At 37.3% G+C, this 24591-nt stretch overlaps 1 protein-coding gene across 13 annotated transcripts in view; it reads right to left on the bottom strand.

Moving 5' to 3' along the window:
- Positions 1 to 24591, bottom strand: part of REPS1 (RALBP1 associated Eps domain containing 1) — a 69994-nt gene that overhangs the window by 31673 nt on the left and 13730 nt on the right. For 12 of the 13 annotated variants that reach the window (XM_056342324.1, XM_056342322.1, XM_056342320.1 and 9 more), the window contains exons 2-6: positions 21701 to 21824; positions 17215 to 17411; positions 7317 to 7470; positions 831 to 958; positions 199 to 361 (exon numbers count right to left, since the gene is read on the bottom strand). In XM_056342324.1, coding sequence (XP_056198299.1) covers positions 199 to 361; positions 831 to 958; positions 7317 to 7470; positions 17215 to 17411; positions 21701 to 21824 — 766 coding nt within the window. Of the gene's footprint in view, positions 1 to 198; positions 362 to 830; positions 959 to 7316; positions 7471 to 11397; positions 11529 to 17214; positions 17412 to 21700; positions 21825 to 24591 lie in introns of those variants that run through there. The other variant, XM_056342325.1, reaches the window with a different exon arrangement.

The raw sequence follows: 24591 nt of genomic DNA, 5'->3' as shown, positions 1-24591 counted from the left end.
AAATGGCACTAATTACTACGGTTAAATGAAGGAAAGGCAAATTAGTTTCAAGTCCTTTCTTGAATTACACTGGAGTTTACCAGACTATCAGTAAAATGCAGAACTTCCTTCAAAATGGTATGCAAACCTAAGTGCACAACAAAGTCTTTGTAACAGAACTGCTGCAATCACAATTATATTTTTTAAAGAGCAACTTACCTGGTATAAATCCATTTAGATCAGGTTGAATGGTTTTAAACTGATTAACATAATACTGCCTTTGTTCATCAGTTATTTTCCAGGGGTCATCATAACTACTTGATTGCCTACGAATTTCATTTGTTGTTGTAGCTGATGCTACAGTTCGTACTGTTGTCTGGTCCTGAAATGAAATATTTTTCCTCAGTATTATCTACCTAAAATGCTCCTACGACTTCTCAACTTCTTGCCTTCTAAAAATAAAACATAGTTAAATCTCGCAGTTGTTTAAAAACTGCGGAAAATCATCAGATTTTATCTACAGGATGACGACAGGGTATTTTTGCACATTGATACATATGGATAGGAATGACTGCAGGTATGCAAGCAGAAAAAAAGGTATGGCACATATGCAAAAAAGCTAAACAAATGTTCTAAAGACATAATTATTGATACTTTTAAAATTAATAGCTTTCAGTTAATCATTCCAAACAAAGTCAACTCAGTGAAACAAGTATCTCTTGGGTAAATAGCACTGAACAGACTACAGCACAGATACACAGTAAACATCTGCAATGAAAATTATTTAAAAAAAAAAAGGATTGCAACATCAATCTGAATGAAGCAAATCAAATACCAATAAAGTGTCACACCTGGACAGAAGCAGGATGCATGGCTAAAAGAGCACTGGTTGGTGGGGTATCTGCAAAACTGACCCAATTTTCTTGATGGGGTGGTGGTGAATGGCCAGACCACATGGGATCACTAGAAGTAGATGAGCCTGAAAACAGAAGAAACATTTCCTTTTTAAAAGGCAACCCTGAAGACTGAGTAAGAACTACGGATACGGAAAGCAGTCAAAAAAAATATAATCCTGAAACACATGCTCCTGTCAGGGAGATACACACTTGTAGAATGGTGAGGAAAATGAAACTCAAATTGCACCAATATGACAAAGTTCACCTCTTGACAACTCATTCCTGCAGATTTTTACATTTGTCACATTAAATCTGGACTAAAAAGACAGAAGTGAGCAATGAGCTTATTACAACATGTAAAATATAAATTGGCTTTTACCCATTCAATGGGTTTTGAATAAGTGAGTTAATACCCCACATTTTCACTTAACTGAAATGAGCAACACTTGTACAGACATACAGCTATTTAAAAGTGGCATACAATACTAGCACCACTATGACTAAACTTCTTTATTTTCTAGATTTTAGTTTGCCATTCAAAGAACAAAACCTTGGAAATTCCTCTTAAGAATCAGGCTTTTTGGCAAAGGTAAGGGTTTTTTTCCTGAATTATTTCTAGACTAACTTCACTCAGTTGCTTAAAAACAGGCCAAGAATAACAAAAAGCATCCACATATAGTGCTGACATCTATGTATTAGCTATCTGGAACACAACTACTGAGAGATTCACCCTAGTGCCTTGTTATAATCTACTTCTGAAGTACTGCTGATGTTCAATGTCTTAATATTAAAACAACAATGAACCAACTGTAGAAAAATGGCCACCCACTGCTTTATGTACAAACCCCTCAAAATTCTCCAGTCACAAATTAAAAATTTATGGAACACCGATCAGAGAGAAGACAAACCATTTAGAACAAGTCTAGAAGAATCTCAGGACTCTTCCTACTCCTTGACTCCTAAAAGAAATGCTGAACTTCTTAAATCTGAACAGCATTTCTGATTTACAGATTTATCAGGTTCACAACAACAACAGTTGTGAAACTGATTAATGTACTCTTGCAACTAAATGCTTTCTCTTGAAATATGTTAATGTCATACTTAGATAGGAATTTCTGCAGCGTAACCTAGAAGCATATTTCCTTTTAAAAGGCAGGTCAACTTCCTGCGAGCTTCTGTAAGCCCTCCACACACTCACAAACAAGAAATACGACATTAATGTCATATTTTTAATCCTGCCATTAAGATCTAAATTGAAGCAATAAACCCCAAGAAGTTATTGTCAGGATGCTGACTAAAAAATATTGCTATGAGAAATCCATTTATATATATATAGGTAATCTATTTATGAAGCTGACATATCAACAATTTCAGGTTCTTGGAGACTGATGAACTACTCGTACACAATCTGCAGTAAACAGAGTGAAGGAAATCTGAGAATCAGCAAGGCAGACCAAGGACTAACATCTGAAGTAGCAGTAACATTATTAAATAGCAATTTTGCATACTAACATGTAACGGTATGCAATTACTCTTTCATTCCATAAATGCCCTTTTATTCTTAGGAGAAAGTAATGAGTGAAATGCTTAGAATTAGTTTATCCTTGCTCTTCTCCTACATACAATAGCCATAATTGTGCACAATACATTTAACCTTCCATTACACAGAATAAAAATCAAGATTTCCAGTAGGAGTAAGATTTTTTTGAAGGAGAAGGTAAGTCAAATTTAAAAAATTGAGAGGTTACATTATTTCTGAATTTCATCAAAATATGAATCAAGGGGTAGGGTTTGTTTTGTTGGGGGTTTTTTTTGTATTATGTGTTGGTTTTGAGTTTGTTTTTTTAAAGTTAGCTTTACTAGGTTGAAAAGCCACTATTGACTACTCCTTTTGTTCCCACATTTGTCATCCACTTCTGGGAAATCCTGTGTGGCCCGCAGCTCCTAGCGAACTTCATCCAGCATTGCTGAGAATAAAGGCAGTGAGTTTGACAATACTTTTAACCTTGGGATTCTTCTTCAGTAGCTGGCCTAACTCTAAAACACTAGAAAGAAACATGCAGAAAAGCCCAGTCTGTCTCCACCTGGTCTCTTAAACACAGGGCTAACAGTTAAGATTCAGACAAGTCCTTCCCATCTCTCCTATGGATATGCCACACGTAAAGTTTTGATACAATGGCTCTCCCCTTCCCTGCCCCTCAGACACTAACATTACCACCACTTGTACATTAACTCTGTTTTGACTCCTCCCAACAACTTTTCTTCGTACAGTTCAATCTGTACCCCATGTAGCACAGCACCTTTTCCAAAGCTGTACTTTGACAGCAACGAAGATGCCAGTAGCACCAAACTGTCATACCTCCCGAGTACTGTACAAGTTATTACAAGAATTGTTTCCTCTCTCACTTGTTCAAATAATCCCAACAAGAACACTCTGGCTTTACTGTTCCTGTTACTCACTCTGCAATGCAACATTTTAGGACACAGGATAGGAATGCTGGAGAAAGATTACTAGTTACTAGTGGATGCCTGGATCTACAAAAATACTCACGGACTCAATCATGGAAAGTACATCTGTCTGAATTAAAGACTGTCACTCCTCACCTTCTCAAACTACAAAACTAGACAAGGAACACTGAGGTAGAAGGGAAGGTGCAAGAAAACTGGGTCACAGAGAAGACTCTGAACAACCAGTGTGTTTTTGTTTTATTAACTCGATTCTTAACCCAACGAAGAAACAACCACCAATGGTGTCTGTGCATTTTCACCAGTGAGAACACCATTAACGGCACTTTGAATGGAGAGCAGGCCTAAAACCAGCTGTTAGATTTGAACTAGTGGGTGAAGCCCAATGCACTAGGTTTAGTGTGAAGACCTAACTTGAATTCCTGTCGCTGCTCTATATCCTTCTCTAGCTTGAATATCTTACCAGCACATTCATAACTTGTGGAAAATGACCTCCATTCCTGGGGGAGAAGAGTTACCCCCTTGCTTTAAGCTACAAACTTAAGTGTAAGAAAAGGTCTATCTAGATAACATCCGAGTAGCCTGTAATTTTCAGCAACTATACAAATGTGGGTTTACTCACAGAGAACTAAAATTTCAACTTCATTAACTAGCAAGACCTCTCCTCACCACCAACTTGTGATGAAACAAAACCAGAAGGTGAGTAAAACTTCGGCAATAAAATGAAGTGGAGCTCTTCCCTCCCTGAATAATCACATACAAGTAAGAATATTCTTTACATTGTAAAAAGGCCAGTTATCATCACTTAGTTAAGCAGTAGCTAGGAAAAATAAAGGACTATTCAGTCCCCTGCAAGCATAGTAAATATCTTGGAGGACTCTAAAGATGCAAACAAACTGTTAGCCCAGTAGACACGTTCCACTTTTGTCCATGAAGTTTTCTGGTTCTTGATTTCATGAACTGCAGCAATATCTCTCCCAACGAGGAAAAGAAAGAAGCGTGGGTTAGGGCTGCAAGTTCTCATTCATATTCAGACATCAAAACAAAACTTTGATGTAATGCCAAAGAAAGCTAACAGAGGTCCTATGACTGAACAGAAGACCTCAGATTTTTTTTCACTAGTTTGAAATCATTATTTAGATACTACCAACATAAATGCTCTGCTTTGCCTCCAGCCCAAACGGAGTACAAGGTAATAAAAAAATAATTTCTAGCCTCTATCCTGACATGCCATTCAAATTCATCATTTGAAATGGGGAAGAGGTTCTTTCCAAGTTTGCTACCATTAGCACACTTCTAGCAGCTGAAGCTGTAGTGCATGTTTTCAGCTCATTTTGCAAGTGGAAGTATTTTTTTCCCTTCCCTGGTAACTATAGGAACAGGAGGCTCTCATATACAATTCAGTTTCCTACAAGGGGTTCAGTCATTCACTGTATTATTCTATGAAGATTGATCCTGATCAGAGATGCAAGCCAGAACTGGGATGTAACATGATTTTTGAACGGCTTTATCTTAACTGTCAAATCAAAGATACCTGGAAGACTTGAGAGACTCGGGTTTTAACAGAACTGAACCCAACATTTAAGGATGAGACCTGAACCAACTATAAACTTCATTCTACACAGGTGATCAATGTCTGTCACTGCATTTTTAATCCCTGGTATTAAAGTAAAATACATGCACTCTTTGGGGTCTCTTTACAAAAAAGCTTGACGAAAGAAGGTAACAAACCTTGCCTTCCAACTTCGTGTGTATAAGCACACTGTGCTCGTCATGACAGTACCTCAGAGTCCAGCTTTATGAAGCATCACTAACACTATCTTAACTGAATTACTGGACAACACAGTGGCAAAAAAATTGTAAAATCCAAATGAATTTGCTCTGTTGAGATGAGAACAGGTTTTCTCCCTCAAGAAACTGAGAACCACAGCTGTAAGTCATGCTTAAAACTGATACAAAACAAGGTGTAAGATTTTTAAAAACTTCAATCAAGTCATTATCTAATAATTATTCTACAACCCAATTCAATACAGAAAGCACTACTTAATTTTGTTCATGGTGGCAGTATGATGATGCAATGCAATACCTTTACTATGTCAGAATCTTCCCATTTGAACAAAACAAACCCCCAAAAATTACATTTTGATTTTTGTTCTTCTGGTTTAAGGCAACATGCTATTTATTATTAGACTCATCACTTTCACTCTTGACATTCCAGGCTTGCAGTTGAGAACCCCATTACCCTCAAATGATGTTTCACATAATATGAAATACAAGCAAAGAGACCTGGGTTTTATTTTTCTTGGATCACAACTGAAACAGCAGCTCTAACTTAAATCCTACTGAAATTATATCAGGTACTTGCAAATTACCTGATTTCTCAAAAACATCTTGCATTGGAATTAAGACGAGCTTGCAGTGCTGATTTTAAGAAAACTGTCTATCTGGTTCTACCTAAATGTCAGCAGAATATAATTATTCTACAAAATACCATCCTTAAAAAAGTAGGCTCAAAGGGAAAAAGAATGACCAACTGTCTACAACAGCTGAAATTTAAAGGAGTAATTAATCACCTGCAGAGCAAAAAAAAAAAATCATCCACAGTGATTCACAATAACAATTTTTCTTAAACCAATATATGAAAATCCACTCTACCCCTTAGCGCTGGCAGAACATACAATCTTTCTATAACGGTATCTCCAAATCACTTTAAACACACTATGAATGTGTTTCAGTATGGAGTATAAAACTGGCAAATACTGAGCTACTGTATTACAACCTTATTTTTAAGAGGGCAATATTGAATTCTTAACAGTATGAATAGTTTGCATGCTTTCCTAGAGTCCTTCACTTAAATTAGAAAACCTTAACAAGTTAGAAATCAGCTACCAAAATTGTAGTTCAGCTTGTAAGAAAAGCAAATCAACTAAACTGTCCAAGAAGAGAGTCAAGAAATTGACTGTGGGGGGAAATCACAACCCTTAGAAGTAATTATGTATATGCAACGAGCAGACTAATATAAAGTTGACCGGCACTTCCTAGCAAACGACATTCAGGACACTGGTATAAACCTCTGCATACAACCCATTTCACTTCTAAAATAAGTTTTGTTTCCTTATCCAAACAATTCTAACAACAGAATCCCTGGTCCTCCATGGATGCTTATAACTACAGAATGGTGATAAATTGAAAGGTATCAATTTTGGAATATCATAACTTAAATCAACAAACCACAGTTTAATCTGAAACTACAGCCTGCAAAATACAGCATATTATTTAACGTTTCATCAAAACCAGAACCTGAATAAGAATTGCCCCACTGTTCCCAAACATATTAAGTCTATTAAGCATCACAAAAGAAAACAGAAAATTTTGAAATATGTGATATTAAGAGGAAAGCTTTTTAAATCTGAGCACAGTGATACAACAACAGCGAGGGTCCTCATGTTAAAGGAACAACAAAGGATGAAAAGCTTTACTGAAATAAGTGGTTCTACCTTGACAGATTGGAAATACAGTAGCTTCAGTTATATAGACTTTAAAGAAAGAAAAAAATGCTAAGAGAATTAGTTGTTCTAACAATTCACCTAATCTACCAGAAACACAAGTCAAACAGTAAGTTATCTTTCCCTTGCTTGCCCTTGAGCTCCTCATGTTGTTGGGTATACTGACAGTTCCTGCACAGTTTCAGAACGATATCAGTTGTGTATGAGAAAACTTTCCCCTGGGAAACTTTCATACTCTCTTTCCCTCCCTCCAAACTCTTAACCGTTTCCCATATCACATTAAGAAACGGATCTCGCCATATGCAAGACCACAGATTCCACAGTGCTGCCATGAACATGAACATTTGAATCTGCAAGAAAGTTTCCAGGATTGGAGTACATGAAGATAAACTGCCCTAAACTCATTTAATATACTTAAGAACGTCACAACTTTGGGTTACAGCTGAAGCATAACAGAAGACATTTATACCTGGTTGTGCTTCACTAAATGGAGCCCAAAAAGGCCCAGGTCCAGCAAGAGGCCGTTCATTATTCCCTCCGCTGGGATGGCGGTTGTGCTTCCTCCATGTATGTGGAGAGGTTGGTGGGGATTGCTGTGGTGAAACAACTGGAGATGTGGACTCCTAATAAAACAAAGGAACCTTTTAAGTTTTTTACTAAATAACTAATTACACAAAAGCCTGTCTAAAACCATTATTTCAACCATCACTGCAGTTAAAGTCTCATTTCGGAGTGTGAAAATTTTAGTACTTATTAAAATGAGCGAACAGCAGAAGCCACGTACAGTATAACAGGGACTGGATATGTTCACTCCAAACAATGTCATTTAATGTATTTTTAACTTGGAATTCTTAAAGAGAACAGCAATGCCAAGTTAAATGATTTAGCTACAAAGGAAACTAGATTATAAGACTCACTTTCACTTGTGATAAAAGTTACATTTGAAACCAGGTCTCAAAAGAAAATATTACTTACTGTAGAATTTATTATCATACCTAATTTTCATCAAGTGATAAAAACAAACCAGAATTATACATTGGGGGGGAAGGGGGGCAGAAATCACTAGACAGGCCATGTTTTTTTTAATATGCAAGAACATAGATGTAATTTTTTCAAAGAGTGATGCCATCTAGGATATACTTCTCTGCTGTACAAATTACAAGGTAGTTTTGCCCTGCTGTTAAGCCTCTCTTTAATCCCATATTGTACTATGTTCTCCCTGAACAGGCAGGAAAACAGAGAATCACAGAAGCAATTTCTACCTGAAATCAGTTCTCACGAGACATTTAGATTACCAGATTATTCCATTTCAAATAAAACAAACAAAAAAATAATTTATGTTGTGAAAAGTATTTATATAGTAGAAAGTTATCTCCTCCCTATATCGAGATCTTTTGAAATTACCGTTTGCCTGATCTCTCAATGTGAACTAAACCGTTATCAGTGAAAACAGGTACAACAATAAAACAAAACCTGAACTCAGTTTCCTGGAAAATAAAAACAAAGCTAAAAATCTAAAAATCTGTTTCAGCAGTAGAGAAAAAATAGTTTGGTACTCTGTGTTAACAACTGTTAACATACTATCAAGCACCAACACCCAGGCTGACTGTAGGCTTCCACATGATTCCCAAAACTGAACTGGTTTACCTTGCTGAACATTCAATGGTCATTATGCTTTTAAAATCAATATTACATCTGCAAAAGTCTAAAAGCAGTAAGAAAGTGCCATAAACAAGCTTTTCTCCAAGCAAGGTACACACTAAAACTACAGGCATCCTAACAAAAAAGTTTCAGGGCATGACAACTGGTGACTTTCTAGTGTGCTGATGTAAACTTTCACCCTTTTTCCCCCCTCTGATTTTCATGTTTCCTAGGATACAGGACCAGCCCAATTGATTCTGCAACTCAGGCATTTCCTTAAAATGAGTTCCTAGGCCACAAGATTTTGAACTTACCATTCAAAGCATTTAAATGATGCCCATACGTATTGGCAAAGAGTATTACAAAAGTGGCTGGCAGCAGCACTAACTCACTCCAACTTTTAATTCAGGGACCAAGACTGCACAAAGTCACTGTTTTTCCACAGTACCTCCACCAGGTCAAGGGTTTTTTGTTGCAGTTACATGCCTTTCTGAAATCTGCCTGAAACTGTTAGCACCTTACGTTCCTTGTCAAGTATTTTAGATGACAGCACATTCTTACCCTTACAGGTACGTGGGGGCACGAGAAGGAGTCAGTTTATCCAAAGTGCCACTTGCAGGCTGGAAGCTAGAACTGAGGTTGAATGGTTAGTCTGCTTAGCATAGTGCAACACGAGCTAGGATAACCATGATGATGCGTCACTGAAATCAATTAAAAGCTTCCTTTTCCCTTGGCTTTTATAGAAGCCATCTTTTATCAGACAGTATTTGAAGGATGCTCGAGTTCTTAGACAAAATGCCATGAGTAAACCTAGGGAAAGCTATGCTTGGTTGCAGACACTATTCATTTACTCCAGTACTCTTACTTAAGTCAGTCAGATGGTCCAGAAAGACAAAGAAAACCTGAGGCAGACAAACATACGACAGTCTAAAGGAAACCACTCACTACTTCTAGTAACTGCATGTGAACATTAAAACTCCTGACATGTAAGCCTCAAAGCAGCCTTGCCCTGATGAAGCTGACAACTGACTATTCAGAAGCTTCCATCTAACATTTGGCCTTACGCTCAAGGCATAGGAAGAAACTGCAAATATGATCCTCTTCGATTCTTTTAAATGTTTACCTTACATGTGATTCTGTAAAGCATGTAATAATAGTAATCAGTTCGCCTGAAGTACAAGCATAATAAATAATTAACTTTGTTCTCCATGTTTCCCATCAATGGTGTATCAGAATTCTGAACATTTACAGATTTCTCACAATTGATTTGGAGCTTCAGCTTACAGACTCCAAAATTACTGAACATCAAAAGCATGTCACCAAATCTAACGTCAAAAAGCTTCTGGAAGACAGACAAGTCACACATTCCCAAAACAGTTTAAACCAAATTTAGATGGCATTACTGTGGCACCACCCTTCCCTTGTGCAATCCCAATCACTTGCATATACCACTCATGGCATTAATCTAGCTTATTAGAAGCTTAGGAGACCTAAACGCCTTAACTAAAAAAAAAAGTATATTTATATATGCACACAAAAACATATATGTGTGTGTATATATAAATAAAAAATGGCTTAGCCAAAATACTGACGGCTTGATGCAAGTGTAAAGAAGGAAAGTGAAATCCAGAAAAGACTGGGGAGGAGGCAGGATTGTAGAAACATTGACTCTCATTCAAAAGCAGTCATGGGAAAACACAATGAGCACAGATTTACTGAAACTGCAGTTTACATATAGGTTCATTCACCCCTTATGTATAGGTTAACATCTGCTACGTATCTGCCTTTGCAGGGAGTAAGAAGTTGTCATTTTCATATACTCATGCCTAGAAAACATGGTTTGTTGTACAAAGTTTCCACTTCAGTTTTGCATTGAGCTTCACACTTTAGGGAACAGAGGCCATAGGTTCATTAGAACCACCTCTGTTCCTCAGCTGCAACATACACTCTCATAAACTGAGAGTATACCTTGCAGCTGAGGAAGTAGGGTTGTCCACTTTGGCCTGTCGAATCTATTAATAAAAGAAACAAATTTTGAAAGCCTGAAATACCCAGGGTCAGATTTTTTTAAGAGTATTAGGGTACACAACCTAACCTAACTGCTCTTCAAAATGCTGAAATTCAACTACAACAGGTTGCCTAGTTTGGGTTACTGATAACTGCAATTTTGAATTTCACCGATTTTAACAGAAGTTACCCACCTAATCTCCTCGGGAACTTTGACAATTTTACTCACCATCTGTATACTGTAGTTGATATGTCATTTATTATAGCAGTTGCTATTAAAATCTTATTTTGATAAACCATTTTAGCACTTTGAATGCAATTAAACATTTTAAACACCAGCTTTTAATTTTTCTCCAAACAAACCTCAATAAAAAACATAGCAACTACTATGTTCTAGTTTTTACTATCTTAAGACATCTATTTTTCCTCTTCAAATTTCTCCAGAAAACTGATCTAAATAAAAGCATGTTGACATACGTAGTTAATAACTATTTAACATTTTCATGCTAAACCCAACTGCTGGGCACATTCTTCTCAATAACTAATAAAAAAATATTTTTTGCCTGTTAGCTATAACCTTAAGCAATCCATCTTAATTGTAAAAAACCCCCACATTTTAAGAAGTTCTAAAAAAGCATGATTTTTGTCAAGCTGGAATTACAAAACCAAGACACTGTCAAGGACTCGGAACTTGGACTTCTGTGGAATGACAAGCAGTTACCAAAAATAGCATGATAATTAAAAAAGGTGATATAACATATGGTTCTAAAAGAAGAACCTCAATGAAGGTAAGTCAAACAAACTGGCATAAGGCAACACAATACTGTGCTAAAGCAACTCTGAAGGGATCTCAATCTTAAAAGGGCATTGCAAGCATACACGAGTCAAAGGAGATTATAAACCTTTTCCTGGATCTCACACCTCAGGCCAGAAGAAAGCCTCCTAAGGAGAATTCCAGAGACAATGAAGCCAGACATGGTATCCGAAGGGTAGCTCTAAGGGTGTTGTGATCCAGGTCTTGATACCACACAGCCTGCATAAGAGTCAGGGAACAGATCCATCATGAAGAAATATTATGCTGGAGATGGTAATCGCATTGCAGAACCCATGTTTTTGTAATCAACTAGCATTCATACTGAAGAACAAAATAGTCCAAGGTTCAATGTGAACTTCTCCACATGCAATACTACAAATTTTTAGAGGCGGGGTGTCTGGTTCAGCCAATTACAAACTGGTTAGTCTGACCTCAACAGTTTGAAAGGTTTAGACTAGATTTTGAAGAAAGAATAATTACACACACAGAGGCAAATGAGAAATGGATCAATCACAGCATGGGAAATTTTACTTAAGTTGGCTGGTATTATTTTTATGATTTGTCTAGGCAAAGGACCCACACCAAACCTCAGCATACTTCAGCGGGGTGGCTAGACAAGGTAATTGCAACAATGTGAAGTTTAATACAAGAATCTAAGGTGCAAAAGAACTGACTACAGAAGGATCAAGGCTCGATTGTATTAGAATAGGAACTATGGGATTGAAGGGAATTTTCTAGTAAAGCTCCTGAATGACTGATTTGGGGAATAACCTGATCTGATACTATATGTAACTGATTATGCACAATAAATAGCATGCTGATGAATTCTGACAACGAATCTAAGGAGGCAGATGGATGGATTCCTTTCAGGACATAGGTAACAGTAAATTATCAGGTTTTAAAGTATAAAACACATTTTCTTGCATAGTGGAAATTAATAGCGAAGTGCGTGATGAGAATCAATCAGCTGAAAACAGAAGACTGGATGCACAGGTCAACTATCAGACCACAACAATATGACAGATTTGCTTTATTCACAGCTGCTAATAAGTAAGGTGAGATGTATCAAGCAGCAGTAGGCAAGTACCCTACGCAACAGCATTAATACTCGTGAGCTCTCGTTTGGACCAAGAAACATAAATCTAGTAAAATATTTTCAATAAGAATTCAAATTGGATCAAAGGCAGAGAAGGATTATGAGGATTACTGGCAACTACTTTGTGAAGCAAAACTGAGACTATGGATTGTTTTTCAATCATAGTTTTCAAGCAAAACAAAACTAAGGGTGAATACAATGGTTTCCTAGTAAATACTGGTGGTGTTCTGCGGGTAATGCTAAGGACAAAGTTGTTAAAAGAACAGGATTACCTCATCTGAGTAAAGTTAAGTAGAGTTCCCATCATATTCCCATGAATATTCCACTATATTCCTATTATGGCTCTGGAATAGCTTTCCCCAACATGGCTAGTGTGGATAAAAGGTTGTGATTTCAAGGAAGAACCCCAATATATTTTTTTAAACTCATTATCTAATACAATGTCTTATAATAGAGGGTTAGACTCAATGGCACACAAGGTCTTTTCCAGTTCTGTGCTCTGAAACAATTCATGTAATACCTGGTATTTTACCTGGAATTACCTGGTCAATCTCCAAAACAGAAGCAAACTAAAATGGACTACTGGCAAAACTTAAAATAAAGGCACACAACTCCTCACATAGTTAAAAAAAAAAGTTGAAATGATCAAATTTTGACTGCTACAGGTGCCAAATTTGAGCTGTCCCCCCCAAAGGCTGCACTGGCAATAAATCAGAGTGCTTAATGCACAGATAAGTAGATGAGTACCTTCTGCTTTACCTTTTATTTTCACCAGGATATATAGCAAGGTTCAGCCTATACCCATGTGCCAGATGCATGTTTTCCAGCTGTTAGAAGCCTCAACATCTACCAAAACTAGCTACCCTGTTTTCCTGGAAGAGGTGGCAAGCCAGGTGAAAGTATCCTAAAACAGTATCTGATCAACACCTGGATCATGCCTAAAGAATATGGAAAAAATATTTGGTTTTTGGCTTTAACAATAAAAATCAAACCACTACAACCAACCAACCACAAAACATCCAAAGGCAATATCTAACAGACTGACATTGAGAATGTTTAGTTACTTGTAAGCTACTTTCAGAAGACAGAAAGTACTTCCTAACTCAGCACTACTGCTTCTTCTAGGAAACTGTTTTCAGTACATTTGCCTTACTCTTTAAAAAAAAAAAGCAAAAAAAAAAGCTTCCACCTACAATGACAGCTCCCAATTCTACTACGAAGATTTCTTTCTAAAAAGCACAAGAACTCTACAGAATTTAGATTCTCAAGATCAGCCTACATTAACATTTTTAGTGGCGTAGCTGCTATTACAGCTATACAAAGTACAGAGATAATCTACATACACTGTGGTTAACACACTTATGTCAACAAGTGTTTGTATAGATGTCAGCAGAAATGTTCAAATCTACTTAGCCTCTATTATTTAGGAAGAAGAAATTATGCTAGCAGAAAAAAAATATGTTTTTCCCCTAATGCTTTATCTCCACTAGGATGTGCAGTCAACGAGCCATCTAGTGAATGTAGACGTCTTTCGTTGTTTGGCTTGACTCCTAGAATCACTTCTGTAGCTTCCATGACAGCTGGGCGTGACTTCAGCCATCTTCTACTAACACTAACAATATTAAAAAGATAGAAACTTCTGGCTAGTGCTATATTTACATAATCATTAGCCATTATAAACTAAAAATGACACCATAAAAATTACTAGAGATATAAAAAAGGAACTTTGCTCACACTTACTTTAAAAGATGACCTCACATATAGCTACTCTTTCGAAACACAACTTGACTGCTATTTTCTGATGCCCCACCTCCAAGTGAAACTCACTGAGGGGAGCTGCCAAAATAATGCACTGAAAGAAATAGTTTTAGCTAGGACATTTCAGTAGACAATACCTTAAGTTAAATTATTTTACATCAATTATTTGTAATTATAAGATATTAACCTATGCATGACAAATCTCACTAATATGCAAAGCTGCACTTGACTGAACCCAGTTTTTAAAGATGAAGGTATCTTATGATTTCATACAAATAATATTTTAGCCAGTGTATTTTATGAGATCGATCTACTTTGAAGTGCAAGGCACATTAACAAAGCCAGTAAACAGTTTAAGAAAAAAAAACCCCACACACCCAAAACCAAAAATCCCCCAACCAAATCCCAGACTCACTAATGGAGTATCTAACAGCTACATGACAAGCTCTAAGAGTGAAACTCCCAAGCTTAACTCTGACACAAATTCCTTCAGAAAGAACACTGATCCTTAGGAAAATGACATGCTGTAACTAACTTCTCAGACTTCAGATCTTCTCATCCTCACACTGAAAGCGGTGGCATATAATGAGAATTTAGTCTGAACCTCTTTCTAGGTTGTATAAATCTGAGTGGTATCTCCAGGTAAAGACAACTGGATCAGTATCCTGGTCTCTGCTGGGATAGAGTTAATTTTCTTCCTAGCAGCTGGTTGGTGCAGTGCTGTGTTTTTAGATGTAGTGTAAGAATAATGTTGATAACACACTGATGTTTTCACTTGTTGCTAAGTAGCACTTACTCTAAATGAAAGACTTTTCAGTTTCCCATGCTTTGCCAGAGAGGAGGTGCACAAGAAGCTGGGATGGAACACATCCAGGACAGCTGACCTGAATCAGCCAAAGGGATATTCCATACCATAGAATGTCATGCTCAGGATATAAACTGAGGCAAATTGGCCAGGGATTGCCGATCACTGCTTGGGGACGGGCTGGGCATTGGTCAGCGGGTGATGAGCAATTTTATTGCGCATCACTTCTTTCTCGGGTTTTATTTCTCTTCCTCTCTTTGTAATCTCCCTTTTCATCATTATTATTATTATAATATTTTATTTCAGTTATTAAACTGCTCTTATCTCAACACGTGGGTTTTACCTTTTTTTCAGTTCTCCTCCCCATCCCTTGAGTGGGCGGTCAGGGGGAACAAGCAGCTGTGTGGTACTTAGTTGCCAGATGGGGTCAAACCACAACAATCAGCAATTTCTACAAAAACACTGATAAAAATTGTCTTTTGGAAAATAGCCCCATTAGAGTATTCATGTGGTTAAGCGAGCTCAAGGGCTCACACCCCTTTTTCAGCTTATTTCTAACATGGTGTCCAAACCAGTAAGTATTAGACTATGACAGGAAGGCTGCTTGAATGGATTCACTGTACCACCAGAAATGTAGAATCAGTCACAGAAAATGCAGTTTTACGATAGGGTGCAAAATCAGACAATACTTCCCTGATGTTCTAGACCATGAATGCAGCTTAAAATTGCTGGACTCAATACTGTGTTGTCTGTTACACTTGCTCCAAGTCTGCTTTCTGGGCCAGATCTCTCAAAGGACTTAAACACGGTTTCTTTATTCTGATGATCCCATATAGACTTGTGTGAAAGAGAGATACCAAGCTGCTTCTGTCAGCCAAGATGGAGAAAAGAAACTCAGATGCTTATACACCTTTGTGAATATGTGGCTTCTTTACCCAGAATGCAGAGATCTCAAACACCAGATTTTTTGTTACTTTGAAGTTACACCAGTACAGATTCCTGTATGAAACCACAGCTGTTCACTAAATCTCAACAACATGATGGAAGCATATAAAACACTATTTCAACCAAACTAAAACCCCATCATCAGATTGAGATCTGCGATTGTTAATTTCTTCATGAAGCACTGGGGAGCTCTCTCAAACACATCTACTAAAACTAGACAACAACAATCTAACTTCAGATCTACTGCCAGTCTTCCTTTTGCTACAATCCCCATCTCCCATTTGGGAGAAAGGAAACTGCAGCCAAATATGGATTATGGATGGCCTCAGCTAATTTGCTTTTTCTTTATATTGGATCAGTCCAGACCATTCCCAGAGAGATCAATAAATGTTTATGAGTGATTCCTTGGTTCCCAGAGAGATTAAGGGATGTTTGCAAGTTCCTTACATTCTTTACAAAACAAGCCCAGAAGAGAGCATACCATGGGGAAGACCACAGGTCATTCAACAGTTATACACAGACACATACACCCAGCAAAATTTAGTATTTGTACTCAGTGTTCTTACTTGTAGAAAAGACAATCAGCAAACATTTCCCCATGGAAGAAGAGTGTAAAAACTACAAAACCCAAGGAATTAAAAGGAGGTACAAAGCTGTAAGCCTTTACAGTTTTCATTTGAGATATCCTGTAGCTGAAGATGAAAGAACCAGTGGGCAGAAGGAAATCCATTTTCTCACTATTAGAACACAATAAAAAGCTACGTGAAAACTTTCTTATTTCTGGTTCTCACTGTCTCCACTTAATTAAATAGCTGAACAATAAAGCGTAAGGCAGAGAAAAGTAACTGAGATTTAAAAAAAAAAAATCTAAATAAAGTATTTCAGATTTAAAGGTATTGCAGCATGTTGAAGGACTAGAAACCCAGTCTTCCATGGCATTCAGTACCACTGTTCCAATGACCAGGAAGCCGATGTGAACTATCTAATAAATAAGGTATTAACATCATAATGATTGCTACTTGATATTTGCTGTCGTATCTTACCCATTAATTTTCTTTTCTGTCTCAATTCTTTGTCCATTACCACCATTATTTTAAACACAGATAAAACTTCATTAAAAAATGTCTCCTATATGCAAGTATTTCAGCAGCATATGCGGTCTTCATGTATAATATATATCAGTATGAATTTTTTAAAAACAAACTATATTGAAAGCAACAAAGCTTAAAAGCCCTATCAAATTGACACCTATGCAGCAAAGTAGTGATTAAAAGTCCTGTTTAGTCTTTAAGTTAACTTACCTGTTGGTCAGCTGATGTACGTTGCTGAACTGCATCATGGCTCACAGAGCCTTTTTTCACTTGTATCCTGCCAGGTGGAGGGGGAATCACACCTGAATATGAAGCAGGGTTATCAGCATCTGAAGAATACAAGGCTGTGTGTCTTGACTCTTGCTCATTCTTTGACACACCAAATCTGGGAAGAGGGAGGTCCTTTACTGTGGAAAAAAAAAATAATAGAGCTGGCTATTTACTATACAGAAGTATGTTTAAAAGTAAAAATGCAGTTCTATGTTGTAATTAAAATTTCACACGTGCCCCAATTACTTAAACACTGAGAATGCTGCTATAGTCAAGCCAACATCTGCCAGCTGGAAAAAAACAAATACCCCTTCTGCATTATACTTCACAATTTCGCTACCCAGATTCTGGCTTTGGTATGCAAAGAGGACTTCACCTAGCTAAGTAACAGTTTAGCACTACAACTCTGCCTTAAATGCAGTAGCAGTCAGCTAACCTAGATTTAGCTAATTTTTTCTTAGTTTTGCCAACGCTTAATTATGGAAGTGCGGTTTTCAGAATTTATCTACCATTTCTAGCACATATGTAAAATTAGAATGTCTTCATACAGAATGGTTCATCAGCAAAACAAATGCTAAATTGCTGCAATATATTCAATATCACATTTTAATGAGCTCATGTCATGTTTGTATTTACAGCAGGTAATATAATCTAGTCTTACTGCAAAACCTGCAACTATTGCTTAAACACATCTGTGTGCACCTTTCTGCAACAGAAGTTAAATTAGCTGTTTTACTGGGATACAACTGAGAACATTCCAATATCACCTTACTTTGTAACAAACACCTATAAGGCAAAGTTTCTTCAAAATGCTAGGAAGTCCTTAGCTTTATGTACTCTGGTTCAGAGTAGTCCAATACAAAAAAATGAAGCTATGCAAGTCTTCAATTTTTCCCTGCAAGATTTCTACCATTTTTCTGAATCCCAACCACAACTTTCTTACTGCTCCACCGTGAATGAAAACAAACTGGATTTGCTACAGCTTACGTGTAAATTTGTTTTGCGTTGGAAAAATATTTCCAAGCACAGCTCAAATTTAATGTCTTTTGCTGACTGCTTACTTCTACTACTTTTGGTATCAAAAACAAGTCAGTGGTATTACCAACTGTATTAGAAATGAGATTAAACTGCATAGTTTATTACATAAAAATTAAAGACTAAATTGATTTGTATTCGAAGAGTTTCATTTGAATCTGTAGTATTCAACAACTATGAATCCATAGACATCTTTATGTATCCAGTGTTAAAGAATAACACTTCAGCACTTCAGTCAGAACATAAATTCTTGATTTAAGCCTCTATCACTAAGCAGAATTCAATGTGCCAAACAGCTTTCGACACAGGGAAGGAGCATGCAACACAGCTTCTTTGCTAAATTTGCAGTTACCTATTATGTGGAAACACTGTTAAAGCAATTCCTGATGCCTTCCTCATTCCTAGATGCCAATTTTCATGTTAATATTGTAACTATGTTGTGCCAGGAAAGTTATTCACATAGCTGAACAGTGAACTACAGCCACCCAGAAAGTGAAAAAATTACTGGACACAAGTGAAAAATTGTATGCTTGCAAAACGAGCCAATACAGACACTAGAACATCCAACTGACAGAGGGGAAGTCTATGGAATCAGTTGTTCCAACACAAGCCTTTGGCATGAGATACCTAGCACTGGTTCAACAAAATAATATAGAAGGCTCAGAAGGAACACAAAATACTGCCTTCTTTAAAACAAGACTAGATAAATATAGGTTTGTTTTGCTGTACTAAGCTTCTACATGACCAACTGAAGTTCTGCCATTTTTAACTACCTTCTGTCTTTTCCCTAGAACAGCAGAAAAACCTTATTTCAACACTACAACATTTATTACCATTCAGAAATCCCTCAATTATAAATCCAAGAGCTGTTCTGAATGGAATGAAATCTCAGTATTGAATAAATTAGACAGCACTCTGTACTGTGTATGCCTACATCCTTGTTAACATTTTCTTCCACCAAAAAAACCTAAACATTACTTTGAAATAAACACTCCTCATCAATTTCTCAATTTTTAGCTTCCTGGAAGGAAAATTTTCTGGGCCAGCAAAGGAACAACAGATTTAGAGGCTTTACTACAATAACTAAAGCCAGTATTTTCACTATACTGCACACTGAGTAATCAAAAAAGGACTTAGTTAACGAAGAATCAACTGGATGGCACCTGTGTTGGATGGACTTAGTACTCAAAATTGGACTGTAAACTCCACTCAGTAACTCACATAAAGCAAGGCTCCCATCTACTTGAGACACACAGTGAAACAGAGAGTAAAAAAAACAGTAAGAGAAGGGGAGAGAAAATACCAAGGTAAGAGTGAATAACGTTAAGAAAATCATAGAATAAAACATGCAAAGAATGCAGAGCTCAATAGTAGATGTCCTAAAATATAACGTTCAACTAATTTTATACGTTTCACTTTGAAGAGAGAAAGAATATATGGTTTAGTTTGGGATGGCTCTAACAGGTCCTCTTCAAGACCTCTTGGAGATGGACTGTGGGCAGAACCCAGCTGGCCAGGTTACTGAACCCCAGTTTTCAGGGGAAGGTAACTAAGCTCAGACTCTTTATGAGTCTTCAGCCTGCTGCATTTTAGCTGCTCAGTAGCTGATACAACCACTTGAATCATCCTAGGAGCAGGAACTTCATTGACAGGACTGGAACCACTCCAACCAAGGCAACAGACAACCAAAGCTAAAAACAGTTAGGGTAAAAATAAATGTTCTGTCAATTGTACTTGCTGTATTTAGTAGACTTGGAACCAGTTACAGAAAATTATTCCTAGAAATCCAGAAACCATTACAAGTATTTCTAGTATTGTCATTACTCAGAGAAATATATTCCATTATAAAAATTCCAATGGCTGCTGATTTTTACAGTAATGTCTTTTATATTTTGGAATTTATCCTGCACCTTCATGTCAATTTCCTCCTTCAAATTTCTTCCAATATTTTTTTAAAAGAAACAGGAAGGCTCCTTCCAGTTAAGGTATCTTACATTAAAATGAAGCCAAGCATATAAAAACCCTGGGAAAAGCTACATACACAGATTTTAGTCTTTGTGTTCTTCAAGATGCATTTGGCAAGAAATTCCACAATTGTTTTATCAAGTCCCAGTTCTATCAGATATTAAGAGCTGAAGGTCCCTTTTCCAGCTTTCTGATTCTAGGGCATTCTGCTACAACCTGCTGAAGCTTTAGATCTGGGAACACTCATCAGGAAAATGGTTTATAAACACAGAGTGGCTTTTGAGCAGAAAGGAACTTGAATACTAGCAAGACATTGAATGAAGTCACTCATTTTTCCAAAAAGCTACAAAAAACATGAAAAGTATATATACTATTTGTATGAGGCCCGAATAAACATAACTGTAAAAGTCTACACAATGATTCTTTTCTTTTTGTATAGCTTTGTAAAATACTTCAGTCCTATCAGATTGTTTTTAAGTCCCCTTAACTATTGTTTAATCTATATCCTTTAGACACAAAAAACTTCCTTTCTTTTAATTACTGGCATACATAAGTATATCATAACATGTATTCTACAGACATAAAATCTACTAGAAAAGGCACCTCAATGCAAAGCTGTACTCCAAAGATATTGTTAAGTTGTGAGTTGTGTACTACGCTGCAAAGGGCTACAGTAGCTTATAACCCACTACATCTTAAGTCTCTTTTCATCTTACAGAGCAACACTGACGTGGATCCACTTATGTCACTCTGGCAGCTATAGCAGAGACTCGTATCAAAGCTCTTGCTGCTTTTCTGAGCTGTCTTCCCAGAATAAGTCTTTCTCCTGTTCTTATTTCACTACCCACACCACAGCTGACCTTTGAAAAATAAGACGACAGGTGTTTTGGCTGATAACAGACTTCAAAGATCTTTTACAGGTCAAGTTTTTCACTAGAAAAATCTTAAAGCCACTAATCTCTATATCTGCACTAGGAAGGGAGAGAACCGTCAAGCCAAGTGTGAAGCAATGTGACTTTAGAAAAGATGACCTTTCATATGTTACAATCAAGGCTTCATAAACAGTAACTACAAAAGCCTGCATTCTTTTCCTTCCAGTTCACATTAGTTCTATTAGTACTTTATTTAAAGGATGCAGCACACAGGTTCTCACAGTAGTAATCTACAGAATGAACTTGCACCTACACAATAGTCAGTAGTGGTTGCTCATTTACCTCATGAACACAATACTTATTCAATAAAAGTATTTAACCTCACATTTATCACATAATAAAAATACACTCCCTCATAGTCTCTCCACATTTAAGTTACCAACATGTATAAAAAGACATACCAAACTAATTTACAAGGTTACTCTACAAGACTCTGTGAGCCAAGTGCAATAATTCTGCTTAGCAACCCAATTCCTACCCAATTTGTGATTTACCTGTATTTAAGCTTTCCACTCTTAGAGGGAGACCAGACTGGGCCACAGCAACAAGTTTCAAAGCAATATAAAATTGACTTCTTCCAAAATAGCCAAGTCTTGTTGCACCACAGAGTTCCATAATCTGAAACAAAACACAGTTACCTGAATTAAAAAAAAAACCTTAGAAACACAAACTGATCTACAGAGGTGCTTTCATACATTTAAGAGCAGCATGCCTTGCATTAAGTGCTTGTTACAATTCCTGTATACAACCTTCAGTAACAATTTCACATGCAATCCATGAGTCAGGGTATGTGATTCCTCACAAGCAGCAAAAGCACCAAGTCTTAAAACAAGTTTTTCCCAATTGTCCACCTTTTCTTTCACCTAGGCTTTAGAGGCTCTACAGTTGATGTGAGAGAGTAACTGGGGTCACGTTCCTTTAAAAAAAACAAACAACACAACACACAAAAACCCCAAACCCAAGAAAACATGTGATAAATATCCTATGTCACTATTAGCTATTCCGTCAGTAGCTACATTGTCCATATTCAGTAACTGCAACAGAAAGTGAACAGCATTCAACATTTTTAGTATTAAATTTGTCAGATGTAATCCAGAAACACAAAATGAAGACTTTCAACTAATTCACAGACAAAATTGAACAGTGTGTTACTGACAAAGTTAGAGAACTGGTAAATTTCTCCCTGAAGAATTTCAATGACAAGGTTAGAATTTATAGAGTGAAAAAGCTAGACAATTGCAAATGATACCTTCCAGCCTTTTCCAATATAAGCTTGCTATAGCTCAACTTTTAACTTATAAAATAAACCCATAAAGCATTCATTTAGAACACAAAGAATTATCCACACATATGCAACACATGGATTTCAGCATTGAAAGAGAATGCAGAACTTCAGGTTCTCTGAACAGTGCCACAGGTGCCTTTTCATTTAAGAAATACAACAAAATAAAGTGGTGTTACCTTATTCCCTTTCTTCCCCGGCGTTCTTTATAATGGAAAGGTATTTTTCTCTTTTGTTATGGATTTTGAGAAATTTTGGTCCCTCCAGACAGCAGCCACATATTCAAACATACAGACTGCACACCCCTCCACATCTAAGACCTGCAAACTTGCTGCAGCTGTATTCCTGCTTGTGCCAGGTCACATAAGGTACTAAGCATGACATATCCCAAATCAGACTCTCCCAGCTAAATGATCCAGACTGTCTTTTTATCTACCTAGCAGTCTCATCTTGATTGCTACATTCCAAATGAGACACAAGGATGCTCCTGGATACCATAGTGAAAGCCTTATTGAAGTCAAGGCAGACAACACCACTGCTTTTCTCTCCTCAACCAGTTCTACTCTTTCCATGGCTGCTGACAACCTGGTTGACAAGCACCTTTCGTAAATTCATGTTTGCTAATCCTAATTACCTTTTTCACCTTCATATGCCTAGACATGGCTTACAGGCAGAATCACTCCACCATTTCTCAGGGACCAAAGTGCAGCTGACTAGTCTGCAGTTCCCCAAATAAACCTTCCTGCCATTTCTGAAGGCGGCTGCAACATCCTTCTCCCATCATCGAGGCCCCCACCCCTGATCTCCACAACTATTCCAAGAGAGAGCTGGCTTGCAATGACATTAGCTAACTCACTCAGCACCCTCAGAAACATGCCATCTAACCCCATGAACTTAATATTTCCCAAGAGATCCATCAATCTTCTTGTAGTACTACTAGTTTCTCTACTTCTATCCCATCTCCAGGCACAAAGGCCCATAGGACCCTGTCTGTGAAGATCAATGTAGAGAAGGCATTGAGAATCTCAGCCTCACCAACATCGACAGGATTGATTTCCTCCTCACCGTTCCCACCAAAGCTCAGTCGTAAGTTTTCTGGCAAATCTGGTCTCTTGACACATCAACACATTTTCCTAACTATGCAGACAGACTGTTACGCGTCTTAGAGAAAGCTGTCCTGAAAGATTTCCCAGCTTTCAGGGGACACAGTTCTCAAGGGCAGAGGATCCCTACTTGCAGGTAAATTCCAACTGAAAGAGTCAACTACATTTTCACATAGCAGTAATCGAACCACATGATCCACGAGAAGTTGTCTGTATGCTTCAGCACTGCTGAAAGAAGAAATAAGACTTCAGCAACTCTGTACAATCAAACGGATGGGTTTATTAACTACAGCTGAGCTAAACAGGTCTCAACAAAGCTGCTTGGGTATCTGTGCACCAGGATTCTGGGCCCTCATGAAAGTAAGCTGTTGTAAAACCTGTCAAGAGGAAAATGTGGGAAGCTGACAAACCTATAGTCTCAAAGAAGTCCCAAGAAGATCAGCAGGTCTAGGGCTGTGCCTGCAACTCAAATCCTGGTGGACAGAAGCCAGCTGCATTAAATCACTTGGCTGCGTCTGCATTATACTTCCCATATTGTCCTACATACTTTTTCATTATAGTATTTATGCAGCATGATGTCTGGACATAAGTCAGGAGAAAACAGGGCATTTTCTAAAGGTCATTAACCTAAACAAAATAATTCAATACAGTTGAATACAATATATTAGTTTCAATGGGTTAGCTGGTCTACAAGAAGTGCCACAAGGAAAGAAGTGGCAGTGTAAATTAACAGGTGACAATTCATACACTCTGAGGCATCAACATCTAAAATAAATTGCCTATACCCAACCTAATGTCAAAAATAATTACACTAACTTGAAATAATTGGCAGAACTAAATCAGTGGAGATTCAAGAGACAACTAGCAATCGGAATCAGTGTGACAGCAACAGTAATTTTTTTTTTTTTTTAAAAAGCACTGTGTCCTGGAAGACTGATGAACATCCAGGTACCTGACTACACCCAACACAGAAAAAGCTTGTGGATCCAGTGGCCTAGCA

The sequence above is a fragment of the Falco biarmicus genome, chromosome 6, assembly GCF_023638135.1.
Source record: "Falco biarmicus isolate bFalBia1 chromosome 6, bFalBia1.pri, whole genome shotgun sequence".
NCBI lineage: Eukaryota > Metazoa > Chordata > Aves > Falconiformes > Falconidae > Falco > Falco biarmicus.
Note: the sequence above shows the minus strand (reverse complement) of the source record. Positions and strands in the feature narration are given on the sequence as shown.